The sequence below is a fragment of the Amphibalanus amphitrite genome, unplaced genomic scaffold, assembly GCF_019059575.1.
Source record: "Amphibalanus amphitrite isolate SeventyFive unplaced genomic scaffold, NRLGWU_Aamphi_draft 000068F_arrow, whole genome shotgun sequence".
Lineage (NCBI taxonomy): Eukaryota > Metazoa > Arthropoda > Thecostraca > Balanomorpha > Balanidae > Amphibalanus > Amphibalanus amphitrite.
Genome location: NW_024881564.1, coordinates 1,243,840 through 1,271,812, shown reverse-complemented (window position 1 = coordinate 1,271,812; position 27,973 = coordinate 1,243,840). Strand labels below are relative to the sequence as shown.

Here is a 27,973-nt window from a genome sequence, read left to right as displayed (position 1 = left end):
TATCGTCTCATGATAATGTAAGACCCGAGAGAATTCAGGGCCGCAGCCCTGAATTGTAAGCATCAGCGCATTGTCGGGAAATTTGATACAAGCGATTTGGCAGAAAAACAACAAACCGAGACCCGGATTGCGGACGGAGCCCGACTGATGCAGGATAGCCTGGGCATGACAAGAAATATATGTCGATAACACGGTGCAGCACTTGAAATAATTCGAAATTGAAAAAACGAGACGTATCAAACAAATGGATGGGTTTCACTTTCACTGCACCAATGGTTGTCGATACCACCCCAGAAAATCGCCAATCGGTGTCTTCTCGGGAACGATGAACAGCGACGTGTAGCGACATCTTCTGTTGTTACGTGCCGCCACCTAGGGCGTTTGCAGCACCGCTCTCAAGCCCAACAGCTGCGATGCGCCCTCTTCGGAGAGGTGAACAATGAACATGGCCGTTTGTGGAGTTCTAATTCAACCAGGGTCCATTAAATAAACATATGAATTTTACTTGCTGCTTGCAGCCCGCAGTTCACGATTTCGAATTTCCCCATTATTCTATTCGAAGTTTTCTTGCAGAGAATCTATAATCATGGTAAAAAATGGAAAAGCTTTTTTACATGATGAAACTAATTCCTAAATGAAATTACAAAGTGCTTATCGGGATACAAATTAGGGTATATAATAATATCGCAATAAATGCAAATACTGTTTTCTCCGTTTCAGTATTCACCCAATAAACAAACGCTTGGCAGCACTAGCCATCGATATTTACCAAATCGCATCAACAACAGTAATGCCATTTCGAGTCATTCACAAGCTCAGCGTAGCACATTTTAATGACACAATCATAAGCCTTGCCTTTGAAACACAACAACATTCAATTAACAGCTCCCAGATCACTTGCTGCCAGGGAATCCAGCACTGGTGGCAGTTAGGTCCTCCAATCCTTCTATGCGTAACACTTCAGGCAATTAAGCATCGGAGCACTTTTAATTCGAATATTCCTAAAAACACAAACTTTGCAATGGCTACACTCACCCGTCACGCCGCCTTTTCCACGTCTTTCGGCTGCAAGTTCCGCACCCTGCCGCTAGCAGGCGCCATCAGCACCTTTCTGGAGAGCCTCACGTGGCCGCTGACGGGATCCCTGCCGAAATATTTCACCTGCAGTTCATCCCCCACATTGATACCCAGTGCGCTCGGGTGCCGCACCGGCCTGGCGTCCAGCTGACTGTTGTGCACGAGCACGGGAGCCGAGCGGGGGTGGAGCTGCACCACGGCGCCCGACTCGCGGAGTTCGACCACCACCGCTGTGTACACCGCGCCGAACTCAAACTCGGGCTCAGCTGTGTCCTCTAGCAGCCGCTCCAGCTCTTTGCGACCCTCCTCCAGCGCAGCCGGGCTCGGCGCGAACACAGTGTACGTGCTGTCGTCGAATGGAGTCACCTGTACCGGTCTCGGCTAGCAGTCGCTTGAGGTGGACGCCGCCGGGACCCACAAGCCGCGAACGCTTGTGAGGAGGCACCGTCAGCTGTTCCGTCACCGGCCAGTTGGATTTACCCTTCACCCGCGGCTGAGCCAGCGTGCGGCCCATGATGGCGAGGATCTTCTTGGTGGCCTCTCGGCCGGCCAAAATTGCCTCCATGATGATAGGCAGCGGCATGCCGGGAAGCTTGAAGTCAGCCTGCAGCGCCGTCACGCCCGAGTGGGTACAGGCCAGCTTGAAGTCCATGTCGCCGCAGTAGTCCTCGATTCCGAGTATGTCTGTGAGGAGGCGGTACTCGCCCGGCCTATCGGCTGACTCGGGGTCGGGTCGGCTCACCATACCAATGGCCACTCCGGCCACGGCTGATGTGGTTGGCACTCCGGCGTCCATCAGAGCGAGGCTGCCCGCGCACACAGAGGCCATCGACGAGCTGCCGTTGGACTCCAGCACCTCTGCCGTTAGACGTAGCGCAAACGGGAACGGTTCCGGTACGACGGCACGCAGCGCACGCTCCGCCAGCGCCCCGTGGCCAAGCTCCCGCCGACCCAGACCGCCCGGCCGACCCGTCTCATTCGTGGCGTACGGCGGAAACTCGTAGTGCAGCATGAAGTTCTTCGGCTTGATGCCTTGCGTGATGACCGACATGAGGTCGGATTTCAGCGCTGCCTCGGCCGAGTCGAGGGTAAGCGTACTCATCACCTGGGTCTGACCCCGCTGAAACAGCGCCGACCCGTGAAGAGGTGCGTGCAGACCGACCGGCACGAGATGTCGCGCAGTTCGTCAGGCGCGCGGCCGTCACAGCGGGTGCTCCGCTCCAGTGCCAGACGGCGGAACAGCGCGCGGAACTGGCGGTTGAACGCGTCTGTAGCGGCCGCATGGCGCTCGCTGCCACCACCACCGGAAGACACAGAGTCCGCTCGCAGCTTCTCCAGAACGTCAGTGCGCACAGCCGATACAGCCTCGTCACGGGAGATCTTATCGTGCCGGGGATCAGTGAGAATCGCCTCCAAACGCGTCTCACACAGCATGCGAACAGAGCCAGTTCGTCATCCACGGTCGGTATGGTGAACTCGCGCTTCGGTCGACCGTGCTTCTGCGCCAGCTCTTGCACACCACGCACTACATTCTGAGCTTCTTTGACGCCGAGCTTGATGGCGTGCATGAAGTCAGTCTGTAGAATGTTGTCCGCCGAGGCCTCCAGCATGACGACCGTGTTCCTCGGGCCGGCCGTGACCACCAGGTTGAGCTGACTGCTGGCTAGTTCCCGCCGGCCTGGGTTCAGCAACGCTTCGCCGTCCGCCCAGCCCACTCTGACGGCTCCACCGGACCGCCCCAGGGGATATCGGAGCACGCCAGCGCGGCAGAGGCGGCGTTCACACACAGTACGTCCGGCAGCCGCTCACCGTCCACAGCCAGCAGGTTGCACGTGATCTGGGTGTCAGCCGCGTAGCCGGCCGGGAACTGAGCGCGCAGCGAGCGGTCGATCAGCCGACTGGTGAGGATCTCCTGCTCGCTGGGCCCGAGCTCCCGGCGCAGGAAGTTGGTGGGGATCCGGCCAGCGGCGGCCGCCTTCTGCCGGTAGTCGACGGTGAGTGGCAGGAAGCCGGGCGCCGGGCCGGGCCGCGGCCGGCTGACCGCCGTCACCAGCACTGCCGTGTCGCCGTCCTGGGCAGTGGCGCTGCCGTCCGCGAACCGCGCCAGCTCGCCCACGGCCAGCCGCACCGGCCGCCCGCCCAGGGACACCTCCACCGAACCGGAGCTGAGCTCCGACCAGGCGGCAGGGCGGCGTGCACAGCAGGAGAACGCCCGTCTCAGAGCGGCACGCCCCAGCCGCCAACGCAGCCATAAGAGGCTCATTGTCGTTGCTGTGTGATTCAGATATTGGCAGTGAATGAATGATGTAAACTTTACCAGCAGGATGCCATCAAAGTTTAGTTTTTTGTCCTTAGTCCTTAATTTTTAGACATTGGGAGCATGAGCAATGAGCTGCTTCTGAACTTGGATGTAGTCTGAAAGAAAGAATACAACATGTTGGCATTATTTGACAGGTCACTTTCTGCATCACACCTAAACAAATCATATGTAGGAGCATGGCACAGGTTTTCATAATACCTACTCTATACACAAGTAGTTAGCAGGTACTATTGCACGTGCAGAGAAGCAACAACTTTGATATTTAAGCATCTGATCAATTAGACTCAGCATGGTCTGCCATAGATTCAAATATTGTTGGCTGAGAACTGAGATGCTTGTCGCTTGATGACACTAATGAGATCCATTCCAGTGCCAAGCAAGGAGTCTTGGTCTTGTGCCCTGCTCAAGGGTTCAGGTTAGATGTCTGGGTCGGAAAGACCGGCCTAACCTAGCGTTTGGCCTGGCACTTTCATCCTGTATCAGTATCTACAGGGTGTTTCACAATAAACGTTACTTTTGATAAGCTTTTAAAATGACCTCAGCTATTCGTATACCCATAAATTCCATATTCATTTTGTTGCAAATTCTTCGGGATTTTTATCCTTACAAAAACTATGACGAATCATCAACTGCATTCTTTATGTACGTGCAATGTCCACACCATCAAAACAGGTCAATTCGCTGTTAAGCTTCAGGGTCCTTCACAATGAAAGTTGCTTTTCAAACGACGATGTTTCAGTGACATGTATTACAATATGGCTCATGAGTATTACCTCATGAGACAGCAGAACAGTAGGACTGATGAACATATAACTTTCAGTTCAGCCCCCTTCACGGGTTCTCCACTATGCCACCCTTCCGTATGACTTTTCAACCAGATTCTCTGGGATCGCCGTCCGGCCAGGAGTCGGGCTGGTCTTGTGTTTCCAGTCTTCTGGTACCTTTCTACTACCCGTTTGAAAGACATTTTTGGCGGAATATCCTTCCTCCTTTTAAATGGCTACCGAAACTCCGTCGCACTGCGGTCGGACTCCGCAAAGCGCCGTAATGCATGACCACCCATACCGCCTCATCATCTGTACACGGCGAATTGACCCGTTTTGACGGTGTTGGCATTGCACGTCCATACTGATGGAACCGTTGACGGTTTGTAAAAAAAAAATGTAAGGACTAAAAACCACTACAAATTTGCAGCAAAATGCATATAGAATTTACGCACTTACGAACAAGTAAGATCTTCATTTAAGCTATTCAAAAGTAACATTTATTGTGAAACACCCTGTATATCTTGATCGGTATTGGTGCAATAGACGTAGCACGAGCGGGCTTATGCTGCGGGTTAGACGCATTGGCCATTGATAACAATAAGCTTGGACTGGTTTATAATACGATGAGCTTACCCCTAGTGCAGTGCACGCCAACAAGAGAATTTTCTCCTAATTTTCGAGCAACATTTGGCTCACATACCAATCACATTATTTCAATCTTCAACCCACGGTCATAGAATACTATTCAACCAACATAAAAGCAAAAAAAATCACACACGTGCCTTCGCGAATGATGACAACTGCACAAATTACAAAATGTCTTTTTTTTTTTTAGTGGCCCTAACAAATTTATCAAATTTCTCTTGTCTTCACTGCGTCAAATATGTCTGGAACCATCAATTTGTTCTCTATTGACTGCTGCGAGCAGCTTTTGTCCAATGGCTTTTCCTAAATGCTCTTTGAGATTCAATTGAACGAATCAACTGGCGCGTTCGCTTACTGAAATTTACACGACTGACATTTAGAACGGGTATTTCCATTGGATTTTCACTGATGTGTATTTTACAAAACTGAAACAGTGGGCGTAGATCAAAAGTTAAAGTGGCTATTTATTGCTATTGCCTATTATTTAGGAAGCGCGGTCGTCGATAGTGATAGGTGAGCTCTATTTCAATTTTATTTCATTTTTATCTGTTGTTTTAGAGCTTAATGGTTCTTGCATGATTTGTCGTGACCTGTCGAATAATTGTTATGTGGGAATATTTGGCTTATTCAGTGCCCAGGTGCCTGGCGCTTCCCAGTTTGAGTTAGGCAAATACGAGCCCAAGAAAAAACAGCCCAGTCCTCGCCCTAGTGCCAATCATTCAAGGGCTGTCAGTGTTAGGTACCTACTTATCGGCTCTGGTTTTTATGTCAAATTTATCATTTTTTGTTATGTTGATGTGCTTAGGTCCAGACTGGAAAACATGCGCGTTATGCCGAATATGCCCAGCTTAGTGGTGAGATTGCGCCGAAAATGTCAGTGCACATCCGGAGTAACATCGCATGCACCAAATTCTGTGCATGGTTGCCTCTGAATTTTTCTGTGCATGGCGGCTGCATAATTTTTTGGCGAATGGCAGTCACTGAATTTTTTTAACACACTGGCCAATCAAGCAGCAGATTTGCCCTGCGGGACAGCGGGAGGCTCTGGGGAGAGTCCGGGACGAGCTGTCCCCCGCCCCGCCCCTGTCATTGCATGCTCAGACTCATGAGCCGGCTTGAGTCTACTGAGTGGAGGAGCAGCCACCCAGTGAGGCCCTCACCCTCAGCACGGAAATAGGTATGGAAGACTTTGTTGAGCAATGTCGAGACTCGAGCGTTGCAAAGTAATCCTGCAATGGGTTCTTACCCACTGCGGGGTAGAGGGGAATGAGAGCATGGACAACTTGGCGAAACGCTGAAACAAGCGGCCACCCTGCCTTCGGAACTCCGCTCGCTGACCCGGGCGGCTCATTATGCGGCCTCGCGTCAATAGCGCGACAACTGGTTCGAGTCACTATTCAAGCCTCTCTTCGGGAGCACGCTGCCGCTCCCTAACGCGGTGAGGACCGAGAGGACGCCGTTTCGGTGCACCAGATGAACGCGGGCCACTGGAGCCGCTCGCTTCAGGACCTGCACCGAATCGGCCGTCTTCCCTCCGCGGCGTGCCAGGAGCAGCCAGCAGTGCCTGGATAAACGGTGCCCTGGGGCGCTTTGCGCCGTGTGCTGAGAAGAGGCTGATGTGCCGCAGCACGTGCTGCTCCGCTGCCCGGCCCTTGCTGGCGCTCGCCAGCCTCGAACACACCACTCCGCCGATTTTTGAAGCTCCAGAACTTTCAGCACCGGCCTTGCTTCACGGCACGACGCTGCAGTGCGCTACGCGTTTTGTGGTATTGGGTTTCCATGGAAAGATCAACCAATTCGGACGCTCAAACGTGGGAGAGCGTCGAAGGCCTCGGAGCGCTCTGTCTGGACTGGTTGATATAGCCTTGGCCGGTGGATGTGCACGTGTGCTTTATGTAAAAGTAGCTTAATTTTGGCACAAATAGGCACCCAACTTTCGACACAAATTATGGAGAAATTTCAGCGCAAAATCGCTTACGCCGTATTTCGCCGCATGAGGGTCTCACGGGCGTCCGGCGTAGTGTGCGGATGTTTCCCAGTCTGGCTTTAGTGTAGGTGGGTAGGAAGGCAATCAAAGCATGTGAATGTGGAGTGTGGTGAGTGTCTTTAGGTAAGGTTAGGTCTTTTCGGGCCAAAATTTCTTCATTCCTGTGTGCGCCAAAGTTTTGGTGGGCAGGAGGTGCAAAAGTTCTGGTGCACTGAGTAGTGAGTTGCGCCAGATGCTGAGCTAACATTTTGGTGGAAGCTGTCCATTACACTGGGCCTGTCAACGGTAACATGAATTATTTTCCAGTCTGGGCCAATACCAGTAATCCTATACATGCTACCAAATATATGTTGTACACAAAGTGACAAAATTGCAGTTAGGTACCACAACACTTCCAAGGTTTCGCACAGGAGACCTGTCAATTGTGGTGGTTCATGCTTCATGCTTCAAAGTTCAAAGTTCATCCAGCATCATACAATCTCTGCGTAACAGCTCTGCACAATCTGCATCAGTTCAAGCATGCTATAGAACTGTCTAAAAACCCAAAATAAATCCATTTCAGCTGAAGATGGCACCACCACCAGTGGTGACAGGGATCTCTCCGAAGGAAGGACCCCCTGGAACCAAAGTCACAGTGCGAGGAGAGAACCTGGGCACGAGCCAACAGGATGTCGTGGGTAAGTGCTGCTCATTTTTAAGCATAATACTTTATTGATGAATATTTTGCTTGCAATTCTGATTTATTGCCATGAAAAGATTGCAAGATAGGTAATGTTAATTGTTCTAAGTTATGTGGCTGCAATTCTAATATCTATAAATGTGACTCTACATAATGAGCGGGTCATCACTTATGTCATAACGTAGGTATGTACCTACCTAAGACATCCATACTTACAACCTGATGCTACAATCTGCCATTACCAGGTGTAATGATTGGTGAATGGGACAGCACCCTGACTGCTGAGTGGCACAGCCCCAACAAGATCGTCCTGCTCTCGGGTACCTCCCGCGGTCACTGTGACGTCATCATTACCACGGCCTCCGGTGGCGTCGGCTCCTGTACCGTCAAATTCAGAGGTCAGTACCTACTGGTAATGTGTAGATGAAGTAGATGCGTACTGTTTGCTCGCAAACAAAGGGAATCGATAGTTGCTCACTCATATTATACAGCTTGATGATTGATCACTGCATTTCGTAAGTGAAATGGGCTTTATTTGTGTTTGTAAGTGACTGATAGAAGCAAATCTGATCATATTTCCGTGACTATTGTGTAGCAACATGATCACGTTTTCGGCCAGTACTCCGATTTTGACAACAGCATGCAATTTATTCTCTAGATTACGATCGAGTAATGCAGAGTGCAGCTACCAGCCACCGATGTCTAGATCCCTATTCTTCTGCTGCTTCAGCCTCATTGAATAATCAGCCTGTATAATTTGTTTTGTCAGTGTCTCGTGTTACCGAACGGCGGATCAAGTCACGCTACCAGACACCTTTCATTGACCCTTGTACCTGACACATCTGCCCTCAGGTGTTGACCAGGTGGTCGGCCACCTAAAAGAGTCGTCCGTGTGGCTGCGCGACTTTGGCCAGGAGCGCGAGGAGATCCTTCAGGAGCTCGTCTCCACCCACAACCTCGGCCAGGAGGATGTACTCGGCATCTCGATGGAGGGCTACGAGTGAGTGGGGATGGACGTGCGAGCGTACTCTCTTCGAAGCGCAAGTCCATCCCTATACTTTGCCTGTCACTGTAGCATATGTGTAGCATATGTTGTTTGTTTGTGTAGGCAATGTTTGCTACGGTTCGTTGGCGGTGGACGCGACACACACGCAGCTAGCTGGGCAATTATCCATGTCGCAGTGATGCGATATGCCTACATTCTGACCCCTCCTCCTCATCGTGACATTGTATCTTTTAATCCTCCCCACTGTCAGAATTCAGCGCTTCTCACCCCTTACCCCGTTCCCCGGATTTGCAGGGTGCGTTACCCGGAGGACGAGCTGGAAGAGATGTTCCCCGGAAGGTCGGGCAGCCTGTTTTCGGAACAGTTCCACCCGGCCTGGTTCCTACTGGAGAACCACCATCAGAGTGGCTACGATGACCTGCGCGCCGGACTCAGCTTTCTCAGGAGGAAGGTCAACGCAGAGAAGGAGGGACAGCTCACGTTTCTCAAGGTGGGACTGGGCGCACACCGTTTGGACGAGATCATAGATCGTAGCGTTAGGGGTCGGTGACTTTTGCTTATTTTGTGTTATCAGGCTGATGGTGCAATATACCAGCCCAAATGTGTTTAGGATGGAGTTTAATTGAAATAATGTTTAAGTTGTGAGAAAGTGTCTTTTATTAGCGTTCAAGGGCAGACGATCTTGGCTCTAGTAAAAGCATTTGTGTAACCGAGCATTGCTTATTAACACCTTGTTATACGGATCCAGTACTGATTACCTAACCCTTATCAATATGCATTCTTTCTTCGACAACAGCATTCCCCGCTGCTGATTCGCCAAAATATCCCGTTCCGAGCGCCTCTGTTGGTGTTGTCGAGCCTGCTGACCGCCTTGACCTGTTCCAGGATCACGCCGGCCTCGTGATTGACCAGCTGGACGCCCTGTCGGAGATGCGACAGCTGTTTAAGAAACACACCTCGTCACACGACCCCATGGTTACCATGGACCAGGCCATCAACGGTAGGTGAACGAGTGGGGGGGGGGGGAGGTGGTAGGGGGCATTAGTTTATATTATATGTGTATCTGGCGACGTGGCGATTATTGTGTTCACTAGTAAAAACTTGGTGTTTTGGGTGGATGGGCGCCATTTAGTCGTTAAGGTGACACAGAACAGAACCATATCTGGTTGAGTTTGTATTGTTTTTTTAGTTTTTTTTTTCAACAACATTTTGTTTTAAGTTTATTATGGATGGTTGTCCACTGTCCAGGGTCTAGTCAAGTGCTTCTCTGCCATTCGTACCCACGATATGCGTCACACGCCCAGTCATGCTCACACCAACCGTTCCGCCTGCCGTGCAGCCAGCAAGGCGGAAGCCGACAAGCTCTTCCAAGACGTTCTGCGGCGCAAGGACCGCGCAGACTCGACTCGCTCGGCGCTGGCGGTGCTTCAGCGCTACCGCTTCCTCTTCTACCTTCCCGTCAACATCGAGCGTAACATGCGCCGGCGAGAGTTTGACGTTATCATTAACGACTACGCCAAGGCGCGAGGACTGTTTGCCGATTCTGAGGTCCAGGTAGGTGATGGGGAAGGGGAAGTGTTGGGGTGTGAGAAGAGTGTTGGTGAGAGAGTGTGGGGCTGGGAAGGGAATCCCATCATGGGGTGGGTGAGGGCTGTGCCTTTGCAATGTTCCCTTGGGCATGTGTGATATTCCGCTGTTACTCGTACCGTGCTCCTTACCTACCTCCATGTGCTCTACATGGCTCGTGTCGTGCTCTGCAGTGGTTCCTGCTGTGCTATTTTGCTGATCCTCGCCTCCCGTCGCTGTCCGCAGGTGTTCAAACAGGTGATGGCGGTGGTGGAGACTAAGATAGCCAACCTGCGGGACATCCTCAAGGCCAAACTGAAGGAAGTCAACGGCTCGTTCGAAGAACAGCGGCAGATCATTCGGTAAGCTGAAATCGATAAATGCACCCATGAGTGCAGTGAACTTTCTTTTAGGTGTTACTTGTGGAGTGATATGTTCCTCGAACGGCGTGAAACCGCACTTGTTATATTGTTATTGACCTCAATATAGGCTACGACTGTGTCCATCAAGCTATCACGTCCTTTCACCATCATCTTTGTTTACTGTAAGTGTGCTATTTAAGTACCTTTGTTTTTAGTCGCATTTCTGCCATAATATTTACTCCGAAGGACGTAGCCTTTTATAAAGTATATGCCCGGTGTCTTTCCTTAAACCTGTCTTTCACATCATTTGCCCTTAAAAATCACCTCACCACAATCGCCCCTGTCTCCCGCCGTCCCTCAGGTACCTGGTGAGCCTGGACACCACTGGCGACGTCGGCTGGGAGTGTATCCTCTCGGAGCATGCCTTCATCCGGAAGGTGCTGACCTCGTGTCGCCAGCAGTACGCGGGAGTCACGGCCGCCGGCGGCGCTGTTGATGGACAGGTAAGTGTGGCCATCAGGGGAGACGGAGGGTTGAGTTGGTGGAGGGTTGATGACTGTCGAGTGTCGACTGATGAGGGTAGGCCAGCTGATGTAACTTTCTTCGAGTTCAGCTATTTAAATGCTTCCTGCTGAAAATAAATATTTGATGTTTCTATTGGCAGCTAAGCGTGAGCTAGAGATAAACGTTTCGTGTTGGTTCCATTCACTCATATTTGATGGTTGTTTTCCTGGGCCCAGTTTTGCTTATCTGTGTCGCTTCACTGAACGTAAGTTGATGTTTTTATTTTGCGTAAATGCACCGTATTTGTATGACTGTTTGCGCATCGTGGCACCACTGGCACCTCCCCGGCGTATCTAAGACCAACCCCCGACCGCTGTTACTCCCTCTCCCCACAGACTTCAGCGCCACCAATCGTTCTGTTTATCGAGGACGTGGCCGATCGGATGACGGGCAAGTTTCCTGGTCTGTTCAAACTGGGTCAGTGCTACTTCCAGGGGGAGCTCCACACCGCTCCCGATACCGCCAGAAAACCCGACTTCAAGGTAAAGTGGCGCACCGGCATGAGTTTTCGGTCTCCCTTACGTCGTCTCCCAGTCTACATATTTCGCTTATCACCTCCTCTTCTTACCACTCCCCCGATCACAGATCAGCTGGTATTTCTTACCGTCGTGTGTCACCACTTCGCTGTGATGTTTCTCGCACTGTCCTCATATCCTTATGCGTCTGACGTTCCCATTCCTCATCTCAATATATCTCGCCCATCATTGTATCTCACTTCACAGTGTGGTTTCTCGCCTATGTCGCCTAAGGTCTACCACCACGTCATTGCCGTGTTTCATCACTTCACTGCCGTGTTTCTCGCTGATGTTTCACATCGCAGTGTGTATTTCTTTCCCATACCTCGCCTCGAGGTATATCTTATCTCTCCGCCGTATTTCTCACAATTCGGTTGTATTTCTCACCTCTCACCTTCGTTTTTCTCACCGACAGCGGCTGGTGAGCGGTGTGGTGGAGCTGTGGTGCGCGTTGGTGCGCGGCGCCCTCCTACCCCACACGGCCGACTCTCCCGAGTACGCCTGGTCGGACTCTCTGCGGGAGCCCGTGTGGCTACAGGCCTGTCTCAGGGAGGTGACCGCCACATATGGCAGTCTACAGACGCTCGGAGTCTCCGCTGACGCGCTGGACGAGGTCAGCCAGCTGGTGTTTGACCTCAGGTGGGTAAAACGGTTGGTTGGGTGTGACGGATGGTGATGTGGGGTCGTGGCAAGATAGAGATCTTGAAAGGAGTCGTCAAGTAGTGAGTGGTGTGATGGTTCGGCTATTGTTTGGGCTAATATTTATGTGTAACTACTAACTACTGCTTATTTTGTCTAAACAAGCACTTACTACGCCATTGAAAATAATGAACCGTTTTTTTATCATGCTGATAGTTTTCCAGTTCATGGATGTATAATTCAGCCAAAACGCTCGAGTATACCTACATCATAAATCACCCAAGTCTGCCGACCTACCTAACCCAACCCCTGCTAACCCACCCCTCCCCCACTCTCCCACCCACAGGAAGCACTGTCTGATGACCATGTTCCGTCGCACCATGGAATCAGTTCGTCAGCTGGTGGGTCGCGACGCCTGGGCCCTGGAGCCCACCCTGGACGCCAGTGGATACGGCTACACGCGACTGCTGACACAGTTTGTGTCGGTGGTAACCGATGTGGTGGGGCAAGCGGAGGAACAGGTACTGACGGGAGGTCCGCAGGAGAGCGCCCTCATGGAGAACGATACCGTGCGGAAGGATGTGGTGGTGCTGGTCTACAACCTGGTGGCCACGTTTGCTCAGGTGGGTGAAGATAAGGGAGTGGACGTACGGATGGTGAGATGAGAGATGGGAAGAGAACGATTACGATAGGGAAAAAGTCTAATTGGATTTGTAAGAGTGCGCGTTTAGGTGCTATTTCTCAGTTAGTCCGTGTTGCTGTCAAACGTCAACCTGGGTGGTGCTGGTAGTTGAGTGCCAGTCGATGTCTTAGTGGAGTTTCATCATCGTTTTGTTAGCGTTTTGCGAGCCTGGAAGATAATCGTTTGACGCACCGTTATCCGTCCTCCTCCTCCTCCCGCTGTTTCCGCCAGGTGCTGGAGCGTCTGGCGTTTGAGGACACAGAGTCGGAGGATGGCGAGGACTCTGAGGAGCCGGGCGGCGCGGCGCGTGAGTCGCCCAGTGTGGAGCACCGCCTGCTGCTGGTGCTCTCCAACTGTCATGTGCTCCGTGTGAGCCGAGCACCCCAGCTGGAGAGGGTGTTTACGTCACACGGGTGAGGAGCGGGGTGATGTGAGGGCCAACGGGGTAGATAGGTTGGAGTCGCATAGGTGGCAATGGCGAGTGGCGGGCTGCGCGCACGAGTGTGAGGGGTGAGCTGATGTTGAGGAGCCGACGGGCCACTACGCTTTCGTGGCTTGGATATTGACTACTTATTCAGAATATCCTCACTTTTGTTGACAATAGCACAAGCACATGTTTTATGTTTTGCGAACTGCTGAGTGCAATTTTAGGCATAGTACTATTTTAAATTACGGGGCCATGCTAATCGAAATTGGCTGTCGGCGAGCAAACCTAAAAACAAATCACCTGTCCGTCGACAATTTATGATCTAACATGCTTTTATATATCCGTCTCTGGCAGGTTTCCGGCGTCGGAGGTGCGCCAGGGTCTGCAGAAGATGACTGTATGTATGTCTGTGTCTCAGGTTTCCGGCGTCGGAGGTGCGTCAGGGTCTGCAGAAGATGACTGTATGTATGTCTGTGTCTGGCAGGTTTCCGGCGTCGGAGGTGCGCCAGGGTCTGCAGAAGGTGACGAATCTGTATGTATGTTTCTGTGTGTCAGGTTTCCGGCGTCGGAGGTGCGCCAGGGTCTGCAGAAGGTGACCGACGTGCTCTCGGACCTAGAGCAGAAGCTGTTCGAGGCCTACATGGAGGAAAAGGCCGACCCCATACTGGGTAGGTGACGCGCACACTGCAGTGTCGCTGGGGAAACGTATTGCCACCACTGTGGTAGCATATGGTTGTGGATGAGGTAGTCAATTATTCGCTCTTATCGGATATTTTGATAACACGAATACAAACCGGAATTGGTCAGAATGCTTGGCAGAAGTTTTATCGCTTTTTGAGCGTAATAATGTGGTTCTGATTGGTGATATCGAACTGGCATTTCACTGCATTTTGCTTACACCAACCTCATACACGGTGATGCCGCGCTACAACGATTAACGTTTTCGGTAAAACGTCCTAATGTACGCTGCGCCATGTGACGCAAGGGTAATGAAACTATCAACCGACCCTCAGGTATAATCGAGATGTCCATGTACCAGGGCAAGTTCGATTGGTCGGCTGTGCTCCAGCCGCCCACGGATGTGCGCGGATACGTCAAGGAGGTCATCATGAACTGCATCGGCGTCCACGCCGAGGTGGGCAGTCGCCGCTGGTTGGCGGTGCCTGGGGTGGATGCCTGTTGAATGCGGTCAGGGAGCGCGCTGAGAATAGCGGGGTTGCCAATGTCATGAATGCTGCTTTTAACCACACTGTCACAATTCTTTCGCTTTCTGTTACGTAAATAATATCGCTTCAGATGGAGCTTGCTACATTGGCTTTATTTTCTGTAGTTATATACTTTATATAGTTCCAGTAGTTAAAACTTTTATAACATCTGACCCAGAAGAGTCATCTGACCTTGACGTCACTGCTTATCGTGGTACCTACCCCCCCGAGTTTGTTTGTTCGTTTTTGTTGTTGTCAAAAGTGTGTGCACTGTGGCATCTGTTTATGACCGGCCCCCCCCCCCTCCACCAGGTATACTACGTCTCCCCACTGCTGGTGCGTCGCGTGCTCTGTAACCTAGTCGAGGGCGTGGCCGAGGAGCTCAGTCGGCTGATGACCTCCGTGGCGCGGATGACCCCGGCCGGCGGCCAGCAGGCCCGGCTCGACCTGGCCGCCCTGCAGGAGACCCTGCAGCTCTATATTACAGAGTCGGCACGGTGGGTGGAGGGAGGGATTGGGAGAGAGGGAGGGAGGCGAGACGCTGCTGCAGCTCTATATTACAGAGTCGGCACGGTGGGTAGAAGAGGAGAGGGAGTGGGAAAGAAAGAACAAAGGGATGCTGTACCTTTATATTGCATGATTGGCACAGTGGTTAGAGACTTTACGAAGAGAGACTCGCGGCGGACAGATACACATTTCAGGGGCGACATGATGTGTTCGCACATCATCCTGTATCCTGCGTGTTATGATGTGTGTTGAAACTACATTTGAATGAAAGTTGTACCGATGCGCCTTTCTGACTGGCTCCTGCTATCCCCAGGGTGTCGTTTGTTGAAGCCTCGGAGTCCCTGCCCAACCACCAGGACCCCGCCGGAGACAAACGGTAAGAGCGGCGACCCAGTCTCGCTTCCTGGCGTCCATAGAGATCCCCGCTAGCTAGGTATTAACCTGACAGTGCCGTGACGCCATTGCACCGTCATTGTCAGCCAGTTCGTGAAGGACAGTTATGCGTAGCGTTTTACGTGCAACAATGTGTGGCCAGCGCCCAGCTGCCAATGAAATACGGCTGGCAGGTTTTATTTTGACGACTTTCGCACGGAATATTTAGGGAACTTTTCGTGGAAATTCCATATGAACGGAAGTAATTACCTAAATATGCAAACTAGAATCCTTTTGCATTAGCATAATGCAACCTACCTACTTCATTACATTCTCGCTTATCCGCTGTTGCTCTTGCAGACTGGTGGAGGACCTGCTGAAGAAGTTCCGGTCCAACATGCGGCTACAGATGATGTGCTTCACCAGGGAGCCCACCCTGGAGGATTTCTCATCGGACTGAGCTTGGTGCTCCGTACTCCAGGGTTGCCTATTTTCCCGTGGTGCACACGGCACAGTGCATATGTCCCAGTCTGGGCTTACGCTGGTTAGCAGGCGGACTGGTGGGAACGGTACCGTGGGCAAGGTGATGGCGACGCCAAAGAAGTCGTTACGTCGTTAAAGAAGTACAGTGGAATTCCTTGAGTGTGACGAGAATGCTTCAGGCGGGAGGCGTGAGAAGTTCCCCGCAGCCCACAATGTCACCTCGAATCTGATACCGTCACCGTCTCCCGTCGCTCGAAAGAGACCTGCGCAACGGCTATCTGCCTTATTTCACCAGCCCGGTCTGTAACGGCAAATTCGTGCTGCAAACGTATGCAAATGTCGCGAGTCAAACAAAACGGACGCATGTGAAGACCGGAAGGTCACTTCAGGGCGTTTTTTGATGCTGACAAGCTTGTGATACATTTGGAAGGAAGTTGGAAAATGGGAAGAAGCCTTACCTTGATGACGAGGAACCACGTGGTGCGTCTGTGATGGAATTTTGGAGGGGGTGTGGTGCACCCCGTGTATGACAGGAATCTTATCACTGAATGCAAGACCTAAGTGTACCTATTGAGTGTTTCAGTGTTACCGAATGAGTGCGATTGAGTGATTGCAAGACGCGTAATTGAGTGGGTTATGGAAGAGTTTGCAGCGGCATATGATTTTCGATTACTTTGCAACAAAGGATGTCATCTGCAGGACTTAATCATGGGCCGCCGTTTGCTGTAATCAATGTTTTAACGACATGTGTGTGCAGTCAGTTCAGTAAGGTAGTGTTATTTCGATGGCCGATGCTAAATGAAGCCAGACGTTACGAAGTGCTAAGTTATGTTGCCCTCAAAGTCCGACCGTTGCTGCACTGTTTCATGGGGGATGCGAGTGCTGGCTCGCTATCGTAGCTTTATATGTTATATTGTATTGAAGTTAGGTGTACACGCAGTGGTCAGATTATTTACAAGTTGTATAATGTCATATGTGGAGACCGGTCCATAATTTCAACGCTGAAGTTATACATATAGCGTTGATAGCAGTCTGGCATGGATATTGGATTGCCAAATACATTCATTCCATTACCGCCAGAGTTTTGGAAAGCAATAAGTGACTCAGGCGATCAGTTTTACATTGTCTAGTGTTCAGTCGCGCTGTTGCAATTTCGTATGGTATGTCAAAGCCTGGTGCCGCCATGCAGTTTATAACAGCGTGTTACTGCAGCCATCGAGTTTTGATAACACCGAGCCTGAGCGGAGTGAGTTTTTTTTTTTCGTCTGTCGGTAGTAAGGATGCACAGAGTTCAGGACCTTAACCCTGGTGAGGGCCGAGGGGGCCTACAACACTATGACATAATGGTGTGTGTGTGAGTGTAGGGGGGGGGGGGGGGGGGGTAGAAAAAGGCAGGAGTATGCCTAAATTTCGGGCACGAGTACCTACTCAACCTGCCGTAGAGTGTAGGAAGTCTGTGGGGAAACCGCGGTAACGCATGCGTCTTAAGTTTTCTTTTCTGTCTGAGTGCTTCAAGTGCTTTGGCGTTCAGAGCTCGGATGTGCGGTATAAATATCGCAAAATCGCTTGCACATACCAATAGTACTCAGCTATCGCCGCATGAGCGACGAATAAAAAAATTGATATCGTGTCCAGTTTATTATAAAGACACTAACGGGTTACCAAAATAAGACCGATATAAAACACTGCACACTCACAGCTGGACTTCATAGTTGAACCTGGTTAGGTTACAAGTTGAACTTACTGTTCACTGGCTTAATATGTTGGCGGCATCGATCCGCACACTCTAGTCCGCAAACAACGAAGACACCAAGAGTGCAAGTGAACGCCCTACAGGCATGACACGCGCACATTGAATACTGACGTATAATGAGGACAGCTGTCTTCCTAGCTGAGAAAATGTTGGAAATAGTTCAAAATCCAAAACGCTTTGCATCCGTTATGGCAACACAAAAATGGCGATGAACACTAGCATTTACCAAACCTTTTCTCGGCTGTTCGCACGGATTATAGATAAACCGTCCACGGGACGACAAAAAACACGAAGTTAAACAGACATTATCGTGGAATCCGCCCCCAAAAGGACTATCCACGCCGGTAACAGCCATTGAACAGCCGCACTCGATTAAATTACAGCCCCACACAAACCACACAACATTACCGAGTAAGTGAAAGAGCGTTTGTTAGATGACGATATATCATGACGTTGCTTGCAGACTGTACTACCCGTACAATTGATCTTCGTGCCACAGCACGACCGGTGAAGATCAGAGCAGCTCATCTGAAATATGGCCAAAATACAAAACCGTCAAATCGGTGCAATATTGCAGCTAATGCTTTTGAATATATAAATTTAGCTCGGTATGTTTATTTGAACGGAATGAGAAGGCCCAAGCCCACGCTAAGCAGGGTCCACAATACGCAGCCAAATTCAACTTAATGGCCGACATCGACGTGATTTATATAAATTACGATCACATTCACTACGGTAACGAAACGAGTGGACATGACAGAATTACTGCGGAAACGTTCATAACGCAAGGAAATACTATAACTCAGTCCCAGGCCACAAAACTGACAAACCCCACGGCCCACACCACCCTCCCCCCCCCCCCCCATCTCTGCTCTGAGAGAACTCCCTTTCCGCTCACCCGTGCTCCTGCGGTTCCACCCCCGGTCACGAGCCGGGCTTCTGTGCCTTCCGCACCAGCTGCACCAGGCTGGAGAGCCTGCTGAAGCCAGTGCCGGAGCGTAGCGAGGCGGCCAGGCACTGGCGGTACAGCTCCTCAAAGTACGCCGGTGTTTGTCTGTGAGGAGGGAGCGGAAAGGGAGGGGGGGGGGGCTGTCAGCTGGCTCGACGATATTGACAGAAGCGCAGTCAGAAACAAGGGTAATCAGATATTAATGCAGCGTACGCTATAGCAGCATCAATAAAAATTGAAGTAGGTCCAAAACGAAGCATTACTTCAACAGCTTCGAGTCGAATTGCTTGCAAATATTTTGAGCAATGTCCAATTATTTACCTAAGGTCATTGCATCCTCTATATTCTCTCATACCGTATCCACTGACACCACTCTGATTCTTCGCGTCATTTTCTTTCAATTCATTTATCTTTTTCTACCTCCCGAACTCACTTTTTCTTATTGCCTCCATATTTCCTCAGCAGAAGGCAGACCGTCTTCAGTGCGTTCAGCAGGCTCTCAAACAGACACTGCGCGCCCTTCTGTACGCGTTCGGCCAGCTCTGGGTCCTGGGGGTCGGTGAGGGACGCCTCCCCTGCCACCAGCAGAGGCGCCAGCGGAGAGGACGGGGAGGCCACGGCCGTCATAGCCTCCTCGACCAGCTTCACGCGGCTAAACCAGTGGCTCATCGCTGGGGGAGGAAAGAATCATGCGGTTCAATTAATCGCTCCTCATTGGCGGAAGAGCTAAGAGACAGGGGCGACTGCGATTTATCCATTTCAAACCGTGACTCGCTGCTGAAGAAATGTAGACAAGACGGGGAGCACTAAGCAAATATCAATAGCTGGGGATCGCTGAGAAATGATGATAATGCAAATCACCTATATGCAATTAACACACCTGTACCTAAATAATGGCCGAACGACGTCACTACCAAATACCAATCGAATCAATCATGAACAAAATCCCCCATAGCCACCAAGAATAGCCCCGGGCAGTACGTGTCGAGTGTCGACCCCACACTGACCGGCCGCCTGGTGCTCTTTGACGGCCGTCTGGGCGTGTAGCATGGCCAGCAGACGGTCGGGCCGGCCGGCCTCCTGGTACCGGAGGGCCGACTGGCCGTACAGGTCCAGCGCCTCTCGGTACAGCTGAGCGCGACGCCGCTCGGATGTAGGTAGCCTGCCGACGGAGAGCGGTGGGCGGGGCTGAATGAGCGGGAGTAAATCGCGTAACGCACACTGGGGTTGGGGTTATGACAGGTGGACGACGCGTAGCAGTACTGAAAATATGGTGTTAAATAGGCTCCTCAACAGTGTCATACACCGATGGTTATTTAAGGGAAACTACGGTGATGAAGGGGCAGAAAACTTAACTACTAATAGGTCTTCTTTACTACTTCCTTGCTACCAGCTACCCAACTGATCCGCACAACCATTCACAAGGAGACGAGACAGAACATGACGAGAAAAAAAACATGAAAGACATTCAAATGTGAGCTATAAAACCAACATCAGATACTCTCCCGTCACCCCGGTCCCGAAGCCAGCGGTCCCTCACCTGGCAGTCTCCTCGTGTGTGACTGCGTGCATAGCGATCACCTCAGCCGCATGAAAGCACACCTGGCGGCGCTCGGCGCCCGCCGGCATAAGCGCAGGGTCACAGAGCGCCAGCGCCTTCCTGAAGAGCTCCTGGACGGCGCGCTGCCGTCCGGCCGAGCCGGGCGCGCCGCCGGCCGCCGCCACATCGCCGTGCAGCAGCGCCAGCCGGTACCCGACGCCGCTCCGCAGGAGGCGCATGCGTGCGGCGAAATCGGCACACCCCACCACGGCGGCTGTCTGTTCAGCAAAGCGCGTGGAGCGGCCGGGCGCGGCGGCGGCGGCGGCGGCGCGTCCGTAGCAGGCGGCGGTGCGCTCCAGGTCCGAGACGGTGGCAGCCGCGTCGGCGAACAGCTGGTGGTGCGCCGCCGCCGCCCGGTTGTACAGGTGACCCAGGTTCATCTCCGTGGCGCACCGCTGCGGCGAGCCCTCCAGCAGACTGACAGCCTGCCGAGGGGCGAGACCGGTCAGAGATGAAGTCAAGAAGATAATTAGGTCTAGAGGGCCTGTGCACGGTCATGGACATACCTCAGCAGGAATCAAATGAAGCCAATCTCCATCCCATTCATACACTATGTATGTAGTCGCATTATTTACTCTTTACAAAACGCAATAGTTCAACCACCCGGGTTCAAACACCAACTCCTGCTCAATTCTCACCCTGCAGAAGGCGCTCTCGGCTCGTTTGTAGCCCTGCTCCATGGGTCTGCGCTGAGCCTCCGCGCGCGCTCGGAGCGAGGCGGCCGGCCCGCTGTCCACTGCCTTCATTACATCCTCCAGTCGCCGACTGTAGAGCAGGCCGATCTCGTTCAGCAGCAGGCCCTGGCGCGTGCGCACGTGCTGTCGCATCTCTGGAGACAGCTGTGGACGGGAAGAGATGCCGGTCGTTATAGCGTATTGTACGAGACTACTTTGACGATCTATACCAGCCAAAGATATTAGCAAATACAAAAACATCATTATACAATTGCAATACTAACTTATCTCATAAAGATAACAATTCCTTCAAGTAGTTGTCCATGGACTGATTTCCTTTCAGAACACATACTTCGTAGCACATGTTTGCCAGACGTGACGGTGTGACCTCGGAAAATGACTGTTAGAACAGTAGCCTACTGAGTATGAGACAAGCGCTAGTTTCTAAGTGCACGCATCACGGCGCATTCAACAAAAGACCTCTCAATACCATCCGCCCTTCCCGTCACGCACCTTGAGCGTGGCGGCCGACTCCATCGTCCTGACGGCGTCCTCCAGCATGTCCATGTCTCCGGCCACACCGGGCGGCCGCGCCGGTCTGCCCACAAACTCGGGCGGCGTATCAGCTCCCGCCTCCCTCAGTCGCTGAAGGAGACTCCGCTCCACCGGCTCGGTGGGCTCCCACCAGGCGGCACGCGCGGCCTCAGTGTCCGCAGCCGGCGCCCGGCTCAGCAGCAGCAGGCCGTCACTGACTAGGATCGAGGCAGCGGCCGTTACCTCCGGCACCGCCCCGCTGCCGCCGGCCGCCGCCACACACCGCAGAGCGGCCCAGGCCATGCGCAGGGCCGGCAGGGCGTCGCCCCGCTCGCCGGCTGCCGCCGCGCGCACCGAGCACAGGTGGGCCGCCTTCTGGTAGAGAAGCATCTCCGTGACATCACCCTCATGTGTCGGTGTCGGTGGGGGCGGCGGTGGCGGCGGTGGTTCCGATGATATCTCAGACGGCTCGGATGCCTCAGAAGGCGCCTCAGTTGGTGGCTCCGAGGTTGCAGCGACCAGAACTTCGTTCAACGGACAATACGGCATGGGGATAGCCTGAGCCGGGTGCGCCATCTTCGGCGCCTTGTCGTCGCGTTCCAGTTCGTTTCTCCGTCTCAGGCAGTCGAGCGCAGACAACACGTGCTCCAGCGCTCGCTCTGTGCGCTCGCGCGCGTCCCCGGCGATCGGCTGCGGCCGGGGCTCGCCCTCCCAGGCGTCCTGCTCAGAGGGCTGCACGGCGCCCTTCCGAGCCAGCAGGTCAACACGAACCATCGGCTGCTGGCTCCACGGAGAGTCCGTGGCCACGGTGCGCTCGGGACTGCGCGCCAGCGCTGCGTCTGCGTGCCCGCCGCCAGCGAACTCGGTGGTCAGAGGACGGTGGTCGCGCGGCACGTAACAGTCGGCCAGCATCATGTGGATGTTGGCACGCACCTGGAATGGAAACAAAGGCCGATCAGATGGGTGGAATCGGAAATACAGAGAAGCAGACTTGCCACTACACAAACATGGAGGCAACCAGATTGATGGTACGAGATTAGCGCGTCAGGTTCCGATTCACAATATATGAAACTGATAAAGAGCACCATTATCTGAGGCCTGTTTCACTAAAAACTTGTATTTACAAGTGTTTGTAGTTTACAATTCATAAGTATTTTTGCAAACTATGTAAAATCGGGTTTCACTAAACTTCATCACCAGCGGCACCTCCGATAAAAAGAGTTGGTAAATAAACTTGTAAACAGTAAAATTGTTTTTAATCAAGAACTTTAACATGTTACAGATATTGCTCCTTTTTATCAAACTATGTCTAGTTTTCATGTCAGAAATTGCAGGAATAAATTAAAAATAATCATGCTGTTTCTGAGTGGTATAAATGATAGTTCACAATATCTTATTATTGAAAGAAAATCACACGTAAAACATTTGACAGCAGAAGACTGTTGAATGTAATTATGGCGCGCGAATGACAAAACATGACGATATTTTAATACCGATTATTTTGCTTTTTAGGGTGTGTGCTAAGTAAAAATTGAGCATGAAACGACTCAACAAAGCATAGTTGTTCTAAATATATGACTGTTTTGCATTATTGCACAAAAACAATCAAAATTCCGAACGTCAGGACCACTGAAATTTCAGGTTTGTAATTACGATGTTTTCTTTCAAGATTCTGGTCTTCGTGAAACAGAAAGTTTGCGATTCCCATGTTTTCTAGCAAACTTTTTCTTGTAAAAAAGTTTGGAAATTTTAAACTCAAAGTTCATGTTCAAAGGTTTTGTGAAATCCAAATCTCAAATGTTGGTAATTATTTCTTGTAAACTCAAGCTTTTTCTTTGTAAATACAAGTTTTATTTGTTAGTGAAACAGGCCTCTGATCTAAAGCGATAGATGATTTTCCACAACAAAGGCAAAAGACCGTATATCAATCTGACCTGGAGGTACTTGTCCGCCTTGATGAGTTCCAGAGTTTTGTTGAGGATGGTGCGCACGGTGCCCAGTCGGTCACCAAAGTCGACCACGTGCCTCTTCCGAAGCATGTTGCAGGCAATTCTGGGGAAGGACACATTTCAATGTCACACAAAAGACCAGTTATTGCGAGTCGTGGCAATATCAAACAAGTGGGGAAAAATCGACGGTCGATACAACATCTGCTTCTGACACAGCCCATTTAGAAAGTACGCCAAAATGGGAATTTGTCAATTATGTAGGCAGTCCAAAGCTCACGCAACACAAAAGAATAGACGTCAACACGTCATCACGCGCGAATTATTGGAGTCGGACAGCAATTTCGTTTCAGCACTGCTGCTCTGAACGCCTATAAGACGTAACTGTCGGTGAATGAATCACTCCCCACTGCACCGTACGCAGAGGAAAGTAGTAGATTCACATTTACTGTGGCACCGTCATACGTCGGTACGCCCATGGATGGACGTACCGCCTTGAACCAGGTGCGTATGTGTGAAACCAGTGGCTTGCTGATTATAAGAAGACTCTAATACTAAAAGTTTGTCACTCCTCTCAGTGACAAATACCCATTCTCTGTCAGTTAAATGTGTTTCACCTATAAGCAGCGTCCTGCCAAAAGCTGAGTTGTCTCCCCGACCCGCAGACGTATCCTTCGCGTACCTACAATGATGTCTCATCAGTACAGCGGCACGCTCAGCCTCAGTGATGTCTCTTGTCTCACCAACGTCTGTTCCTCACCGTTAGTGTCTCAGTGTATCACCAATAATGTCTCAGTGTCTCGCAGATGTCTCGGTACCTCACCGAAAACGTCTCGGTACCTCACTGAAAACGCCTCAAAGTCTCACCGATAGCGTCCCAATTCCTCACCATTGTCTCACTATCTCAACAATAACTTATCGATGTCTCACCGATAGAGGAGCAGCGCGACGTGGCCCGAGAACGGGTTGTCGTCCCGGCCGACGCCCTCAAAGCGGCTCTCCAGTAGGCTGCTCAGATCGTACAGCTTGACGCAGTCGTCATCCTCGCCTGGCGACAGGGACATGGTCGACCGGTCAGCCATAGGAAGGTGGATCCATCGAGAGTGAAATATAAGTTTCCGAGACAACACGCCACACTATAGAAGAACCTATGACTGGCATTAGAAGTAAAATAGATAAGAAAATAGTCATGTGACACTGCACTACACAGTCCAAAATCCCAACTTTAATTAAAAGAACACCCAGCCTGGTACGCACGAAAAAACGCACCACACACTCGTCCGGTACCATGACAATTTGATACCAGGAGCACTTCCCTCTCCCCATAGCTTTTTCCACACAAGTGGAGTCAGCACCCCCAAGCTAACAAGCACACGTAAGCGTCTCGTCCTCACCTTTGAACAGCCAGTACGTGTGTCCCGTTTTGGTAGCGTTGGCTCGGAGGAACGACAGGATGTTCTCCGCCACGTCGTGTACCACCTCCGGCCGGAAGGTGGAGTCGGGGAGGTAGGGCAGCTCCTCAGTCTTGATCAAAGAGTATTTCCTGGGGGCGGCAGAACCGGCTTATCGACAGCCAGACTAGTTTACTACTAATTCAGGGGTGTGTAAATTTGATAAAGCAAGAAATACGCACAACCTAACGCGATTTTCTTGATGAAACGATGCAGAATGAAAGCTTCCCCAACAGACAAGATTCTCCGTAAAACTTCAATGAACAGGTCTGGCCGGTGGTATCCAACACACCATAACGAACGCCGTCAAGCTCACCGCACTCAGAGCACAGCAACAGCTCATCAGGGCGCGCCAGAGCATCCACCGAGCTCACCTAAGCTCACCAGAGCACTCACCGAGCTCACCTGAGCTCACCTGCAGAGCACTCACCGGAGCACGCCGTCCACGTGGTAGCACATGAGCACCTCGGGCACGTTGGACATTAGGTTGTCCAGCCAGTAGTCGAGGCCCGTCAGCACATTGATCGGTTCGGACAGGTCATGCAGTCGCAGTGAGACGCACGGGTGCGTGCCACCGCCCAGAATCGGCATGTCCGTGCCTGGCGAGAGGGAGGGGGCGATCGACTGATATCCCATGACATACTGAGTGCAATGGTGTGTCGAGCGATATCAATTTTTGGCTAGCCTTATTCCACCTTGCGATATACTCATAGTACCTCGCATTTACCAGCGAGCGAGCGAAGCGAAGAAAATACGTGAGAAAATACGTATAATGGAGAAATATCAGTATGAGCGGCCCGGTAAGGTTCGGCCTGTAACGCTTTTGAGAGGCTTATATCTCAGGAGCCGCTGGACTGATTGGCCTGGACTGGCAGCCCCATCCCTTCTACCGTCCTTAACTACTCTCGATGCATATTTAGGTGACCGTCGTGGCGGGCCCCACGTGGAAAGTCAGGGCGTTTAAATTGTTCTGCTAAAGTAGCGCCTTTGAGAGGCCTACATCTTAGCAGCCGCTGAGGCGATTCATTTGCGGTAATTTTTGGTAGGGTACCCCGGTAGCTGCATCCCTTCTACCAAGACGCTGCACAGTGCACACCTCCCACCACGGGTGGAGAATGTTTGAAAAAGTTACCCCGGCCGGCGACCGAAAGTCAGAAAGACGATGATGCTCAAATATTTGTCAACGGTTATCAACAAACCCCTATTTTGTGGCATAGACTGAATAATGGATGTCTGCCGTTTGTACGTTTTTAGGGAAAACTGCTGCACGCAGGTGCGGAAGATTTCGAAATTGTACCTAACAACAATTTTGCAACACGCCTTAAAATTTCGGACGCATGTCACCTAGTGCTAGGTCAGGTCATCAGGTCAAATTTGCTGGATGGTTGTGCTAAAATGCCATCATGCCCTTTGCAAAGCTTATTCCGTGGTTGACCGTTTTGACCCTCTTATTGATTTGAGCTCGCACCTGAAATATTATTCGCGACCGAGCCTTAAACGAGTAATCGAGTGTTTTGTTTGCAGTGTTAAAGCTCCGTTATGTTCATGAACTGTGAGAAAAGTTGTCGGAGAACGCTAAAATCAGAGAAATTTGGCTTTTGATGATCTATGGTGATTTTATTATTGAGCTTGCCTAAAACATGACGAGATTTCTCTGGTCACGTTTGTCGCTCTTTCAAACGTCGTTCCGCTTCTCCGCTCGCCTCGTAGCCCAGTAGCCGACTTAGAAGGAGCGTGAAAAGCCCACCTCTCGACTCAACGTGTTACGATAAGGCCACCACCCTGGCGCGGGCTAAGTTGGGGGAGCCTTGAGCCCCAGCAGCTCGTCCTTCTATCTCACTGATATTACCCTCGTCCTGTCTTGTGATGTTATTACAGTGCCATCTTACGATAACGGCTCTTAAATATTATTTACTTCTGTTTGATGAAACATGTCGGGCTCCGCGATGAAAAGACTTAAAAACATAGAAGCTCCAAAATGAAAATAGAGCAAATTTTCAAGAACTTTTCAAGGTAGATAAGAATAATGAGAGACGCTTTTATAGATGGCAGTTTTTTTCGTATGGAGACAGCTTTTAGGATTTACAAAAGTGGAAAAAGTTACCCCGGCCGCGCCGGGGTCGGCTGAAAGTTACCCCGGCCACGGCCGGGGTGGCCGGGGCAGGTTCTCCACCCATGCCTCCCACTACTCAACCCTCACTCACCTATCAACATTTTCAAATCCTGGAACGTCCAGAGCATGTTTCTGGCGAAGTAATGCCGTCGATATCGGCCGCGCCGGGGCGGCGGCGGTGTGCCGGCGATGTCGGAGGGCGCCGGCAGCGCCAGCAGGGCCGGGGCGGGCGCGGGGGCGGCCGGCGACGGTAGGGCCGTCACGGTGTGCAGCAGCAGCCGTGAGTAGAGCTCGGCGGAGCGCGTGTCGACAGCGGCCGCCTCCTCCTCGGCGGCCGCCCGGCGCGCCCAGTCCTCGTCCTGATAGGCGCGGTGACGGTGAAATTAGACCGGCCTATCTTTATCTACATACGGGCTTGAATTCTATCCGGATGGTGATTGTGTAAGGGGATCGCTAGGGTTGTGTATGTTAGCGGTGTCAATGCGGTGCGGTACGATCCAGGCTAGGGAGTGGGGACGGCGACGTGGACGAGTCGGGTGGTTGCGACAATTTTGGCCAGCGAAAAAATAATCATACGCTGTCTGTGCTTTGAACTTATCACAGTCCACATTCGACAACAATCATGAACCTAAGCACCCATCCTTTGGTCAAAGTACTTCGTATGCATCCGGTGACAGGCCCACTCCGAAGGCAGCAGGCGACGGCCACCTCATTCACTTCAACACCCAATATACACGGACACGCTGCCCGCCACCCGTTCGGTACCTGAAACTTTGTGAGGAAGTGTTCGCGCAGCAGGCGGTCCAGCCACACCCACTCGGTCTTCTCCGTCTCCAGCAGGTGGGTGGTGATGTCGAAGTCGTCCAGCAGCAGCAGCCGGCCCACTCTGTGAACCACCATGCTGATCTGGAGAGGGGCAGGCAGTCAACAATCACGGCACTTCTCGGACACAGATCAGTCATATGTGTGGATCGTGGGTCATCAATCATGGCAGTTATGAGATTGTCTCCGCTTATGAAAACTGACGGTCTTAAAAAATATTTGGAAGCTTGGAACAGTTGCTGCCTACCAAAGGATTTTTAACACGAGAACGAATTATCGGCATCAAGGCCAGAAAAATGAGCTCGCATGGCATTATCATTGTTCAGCC

The 27,973-nt window shown here is 51.6% G+C and overlaps 2 protein-coding genes and 1 pseudogene across 4 annotated transcripts in view; 1 reads left to right on the top strand and 2 right to left on the bottom strand.

The window, feature by feature from the left end:
* Positions 1-742: 742 nt before the first annotated feature.
* On the bottom strand, positions 743-4,977 carry LOC122378965 (annotated as a pseudogene).
* A 307-nt stretch (positions 4,978-5,284) lies between these two features.
* Positions 5,285-16,873, top strand: LOC122378963 (exocyst complex component 2-like). Its single transcript, XM_043360689.1, has 18 exons — positions 5,285-5,322; positions 7,358-7,473; positions 7,721-7,873; positions 8,328-8,475; positions 8,776-8,971; positions 9,367-9,481; positions 9,821-10,035; positions 10,294-10,409; positions 10,771-10,912; positions 11,309-11,455; positions 11,904-12,127; positions 12,474-12,750; positions 13,041-13,222; positions 13,792-13,904; positions 14,250-14,371; positions 14,754-14,938; positions 15,262-15,324; positions 15,681-16,873. Exons 2-18 carry the CDS (start codon positions 7,365-7,367, stop codon positions 15,778-15,780), a joined length of 2,607 nt encoding a protein of 868 aa, XP_043216624.1. The 5' UTR covers positions 5,285-5,322; positions 7,358-7,364; the 3' UTR covers positions 15,781-16,873.
* Positions 16,874-17,426: 553 nt separating this feature from the next.
* The window catches only part of LOC122378917, a 14,328-nt gene continuing 3,781 nt past the window's right edge, over positions 17,427-27,973 (bottom strand). For all 3 annotated transcript variants that reach the window (XM_043360566.1, XM_043360564.1, XM_043360565.1), the window contains exons 4-16: positions 27,589-27,729; positions 26,915-27,182; positions 25,141-25,309; positions 24,654-24,802; positions 24,190-24,307; positions 23,248-23,365; positions 21,293-22,246; positions 20,744-20,944; positions 20,046-20,530; positions 19,513-19,667; positions 18,939-19,176; positions 18,455-18,610; positions 17,427-18,084 (exon numbers count right to left, since the gene is read on the bottom strand). In XM_043360566.1, the coding sequence (XP_043216501.1) occupies positions 18,481-18,610; positions 18,939-19,176; positions 19,513-19,667; positions 20,046-20,530; positions 20,744-20,944; positions 21,293-22,246; positions 23,248-23,365; positions 24,190-24,307; positions 24,654-24,802; positions 25,141-25,309; positions 26,915-27,182; positions 27,589-27,729 (3,126 nt within the window). In that variant the 3' untranslated portion in view covers positions 17,427-18,084; positions 18,455-18,480. The remainder of the gene's footprint in view (positions 18,085-18,454; positions 18,611-18,938; positions 19,177-19,512; positions 19,668-20,045; positions 20,531-20,743; positions 20,945-21,292; positions 22,247-23,247; positions 23,366-24,189; positions 24,308-24,653; positions 24,803-25,140; positions 25,310-26,914; positions 27,183-27,588; positions 27,730-27,973) is intronic.

What these genes read in the sequence shown, in the direction of transcription:
- LOC122378963 (XM_043360689.1), top strand. Translation starts at nt 7,365, where the DNA reads ATGGCACCACCACCAGTGGTGACAGGGATCTCTCCGAAGGAAGGACCC. An exon ending in GAGCCAACAGGATGTCGTGG is followed by an intron (nt 7,474 to 7,720) that starts GTAAGTGCTGCT and finishes TGCCATTACCAG; the next exon opens with GTGTAATGATTGGTGAATGG. An exon ending in TTGCCGATTCTGAGGTCCAG is followed by an intron (nt 10,036 to 10,293) that starts GTAGGTGATGGG and finishes CGCTGTCCGCAG; the next exon opens with GTGTTCAAACAGGTGATGGC.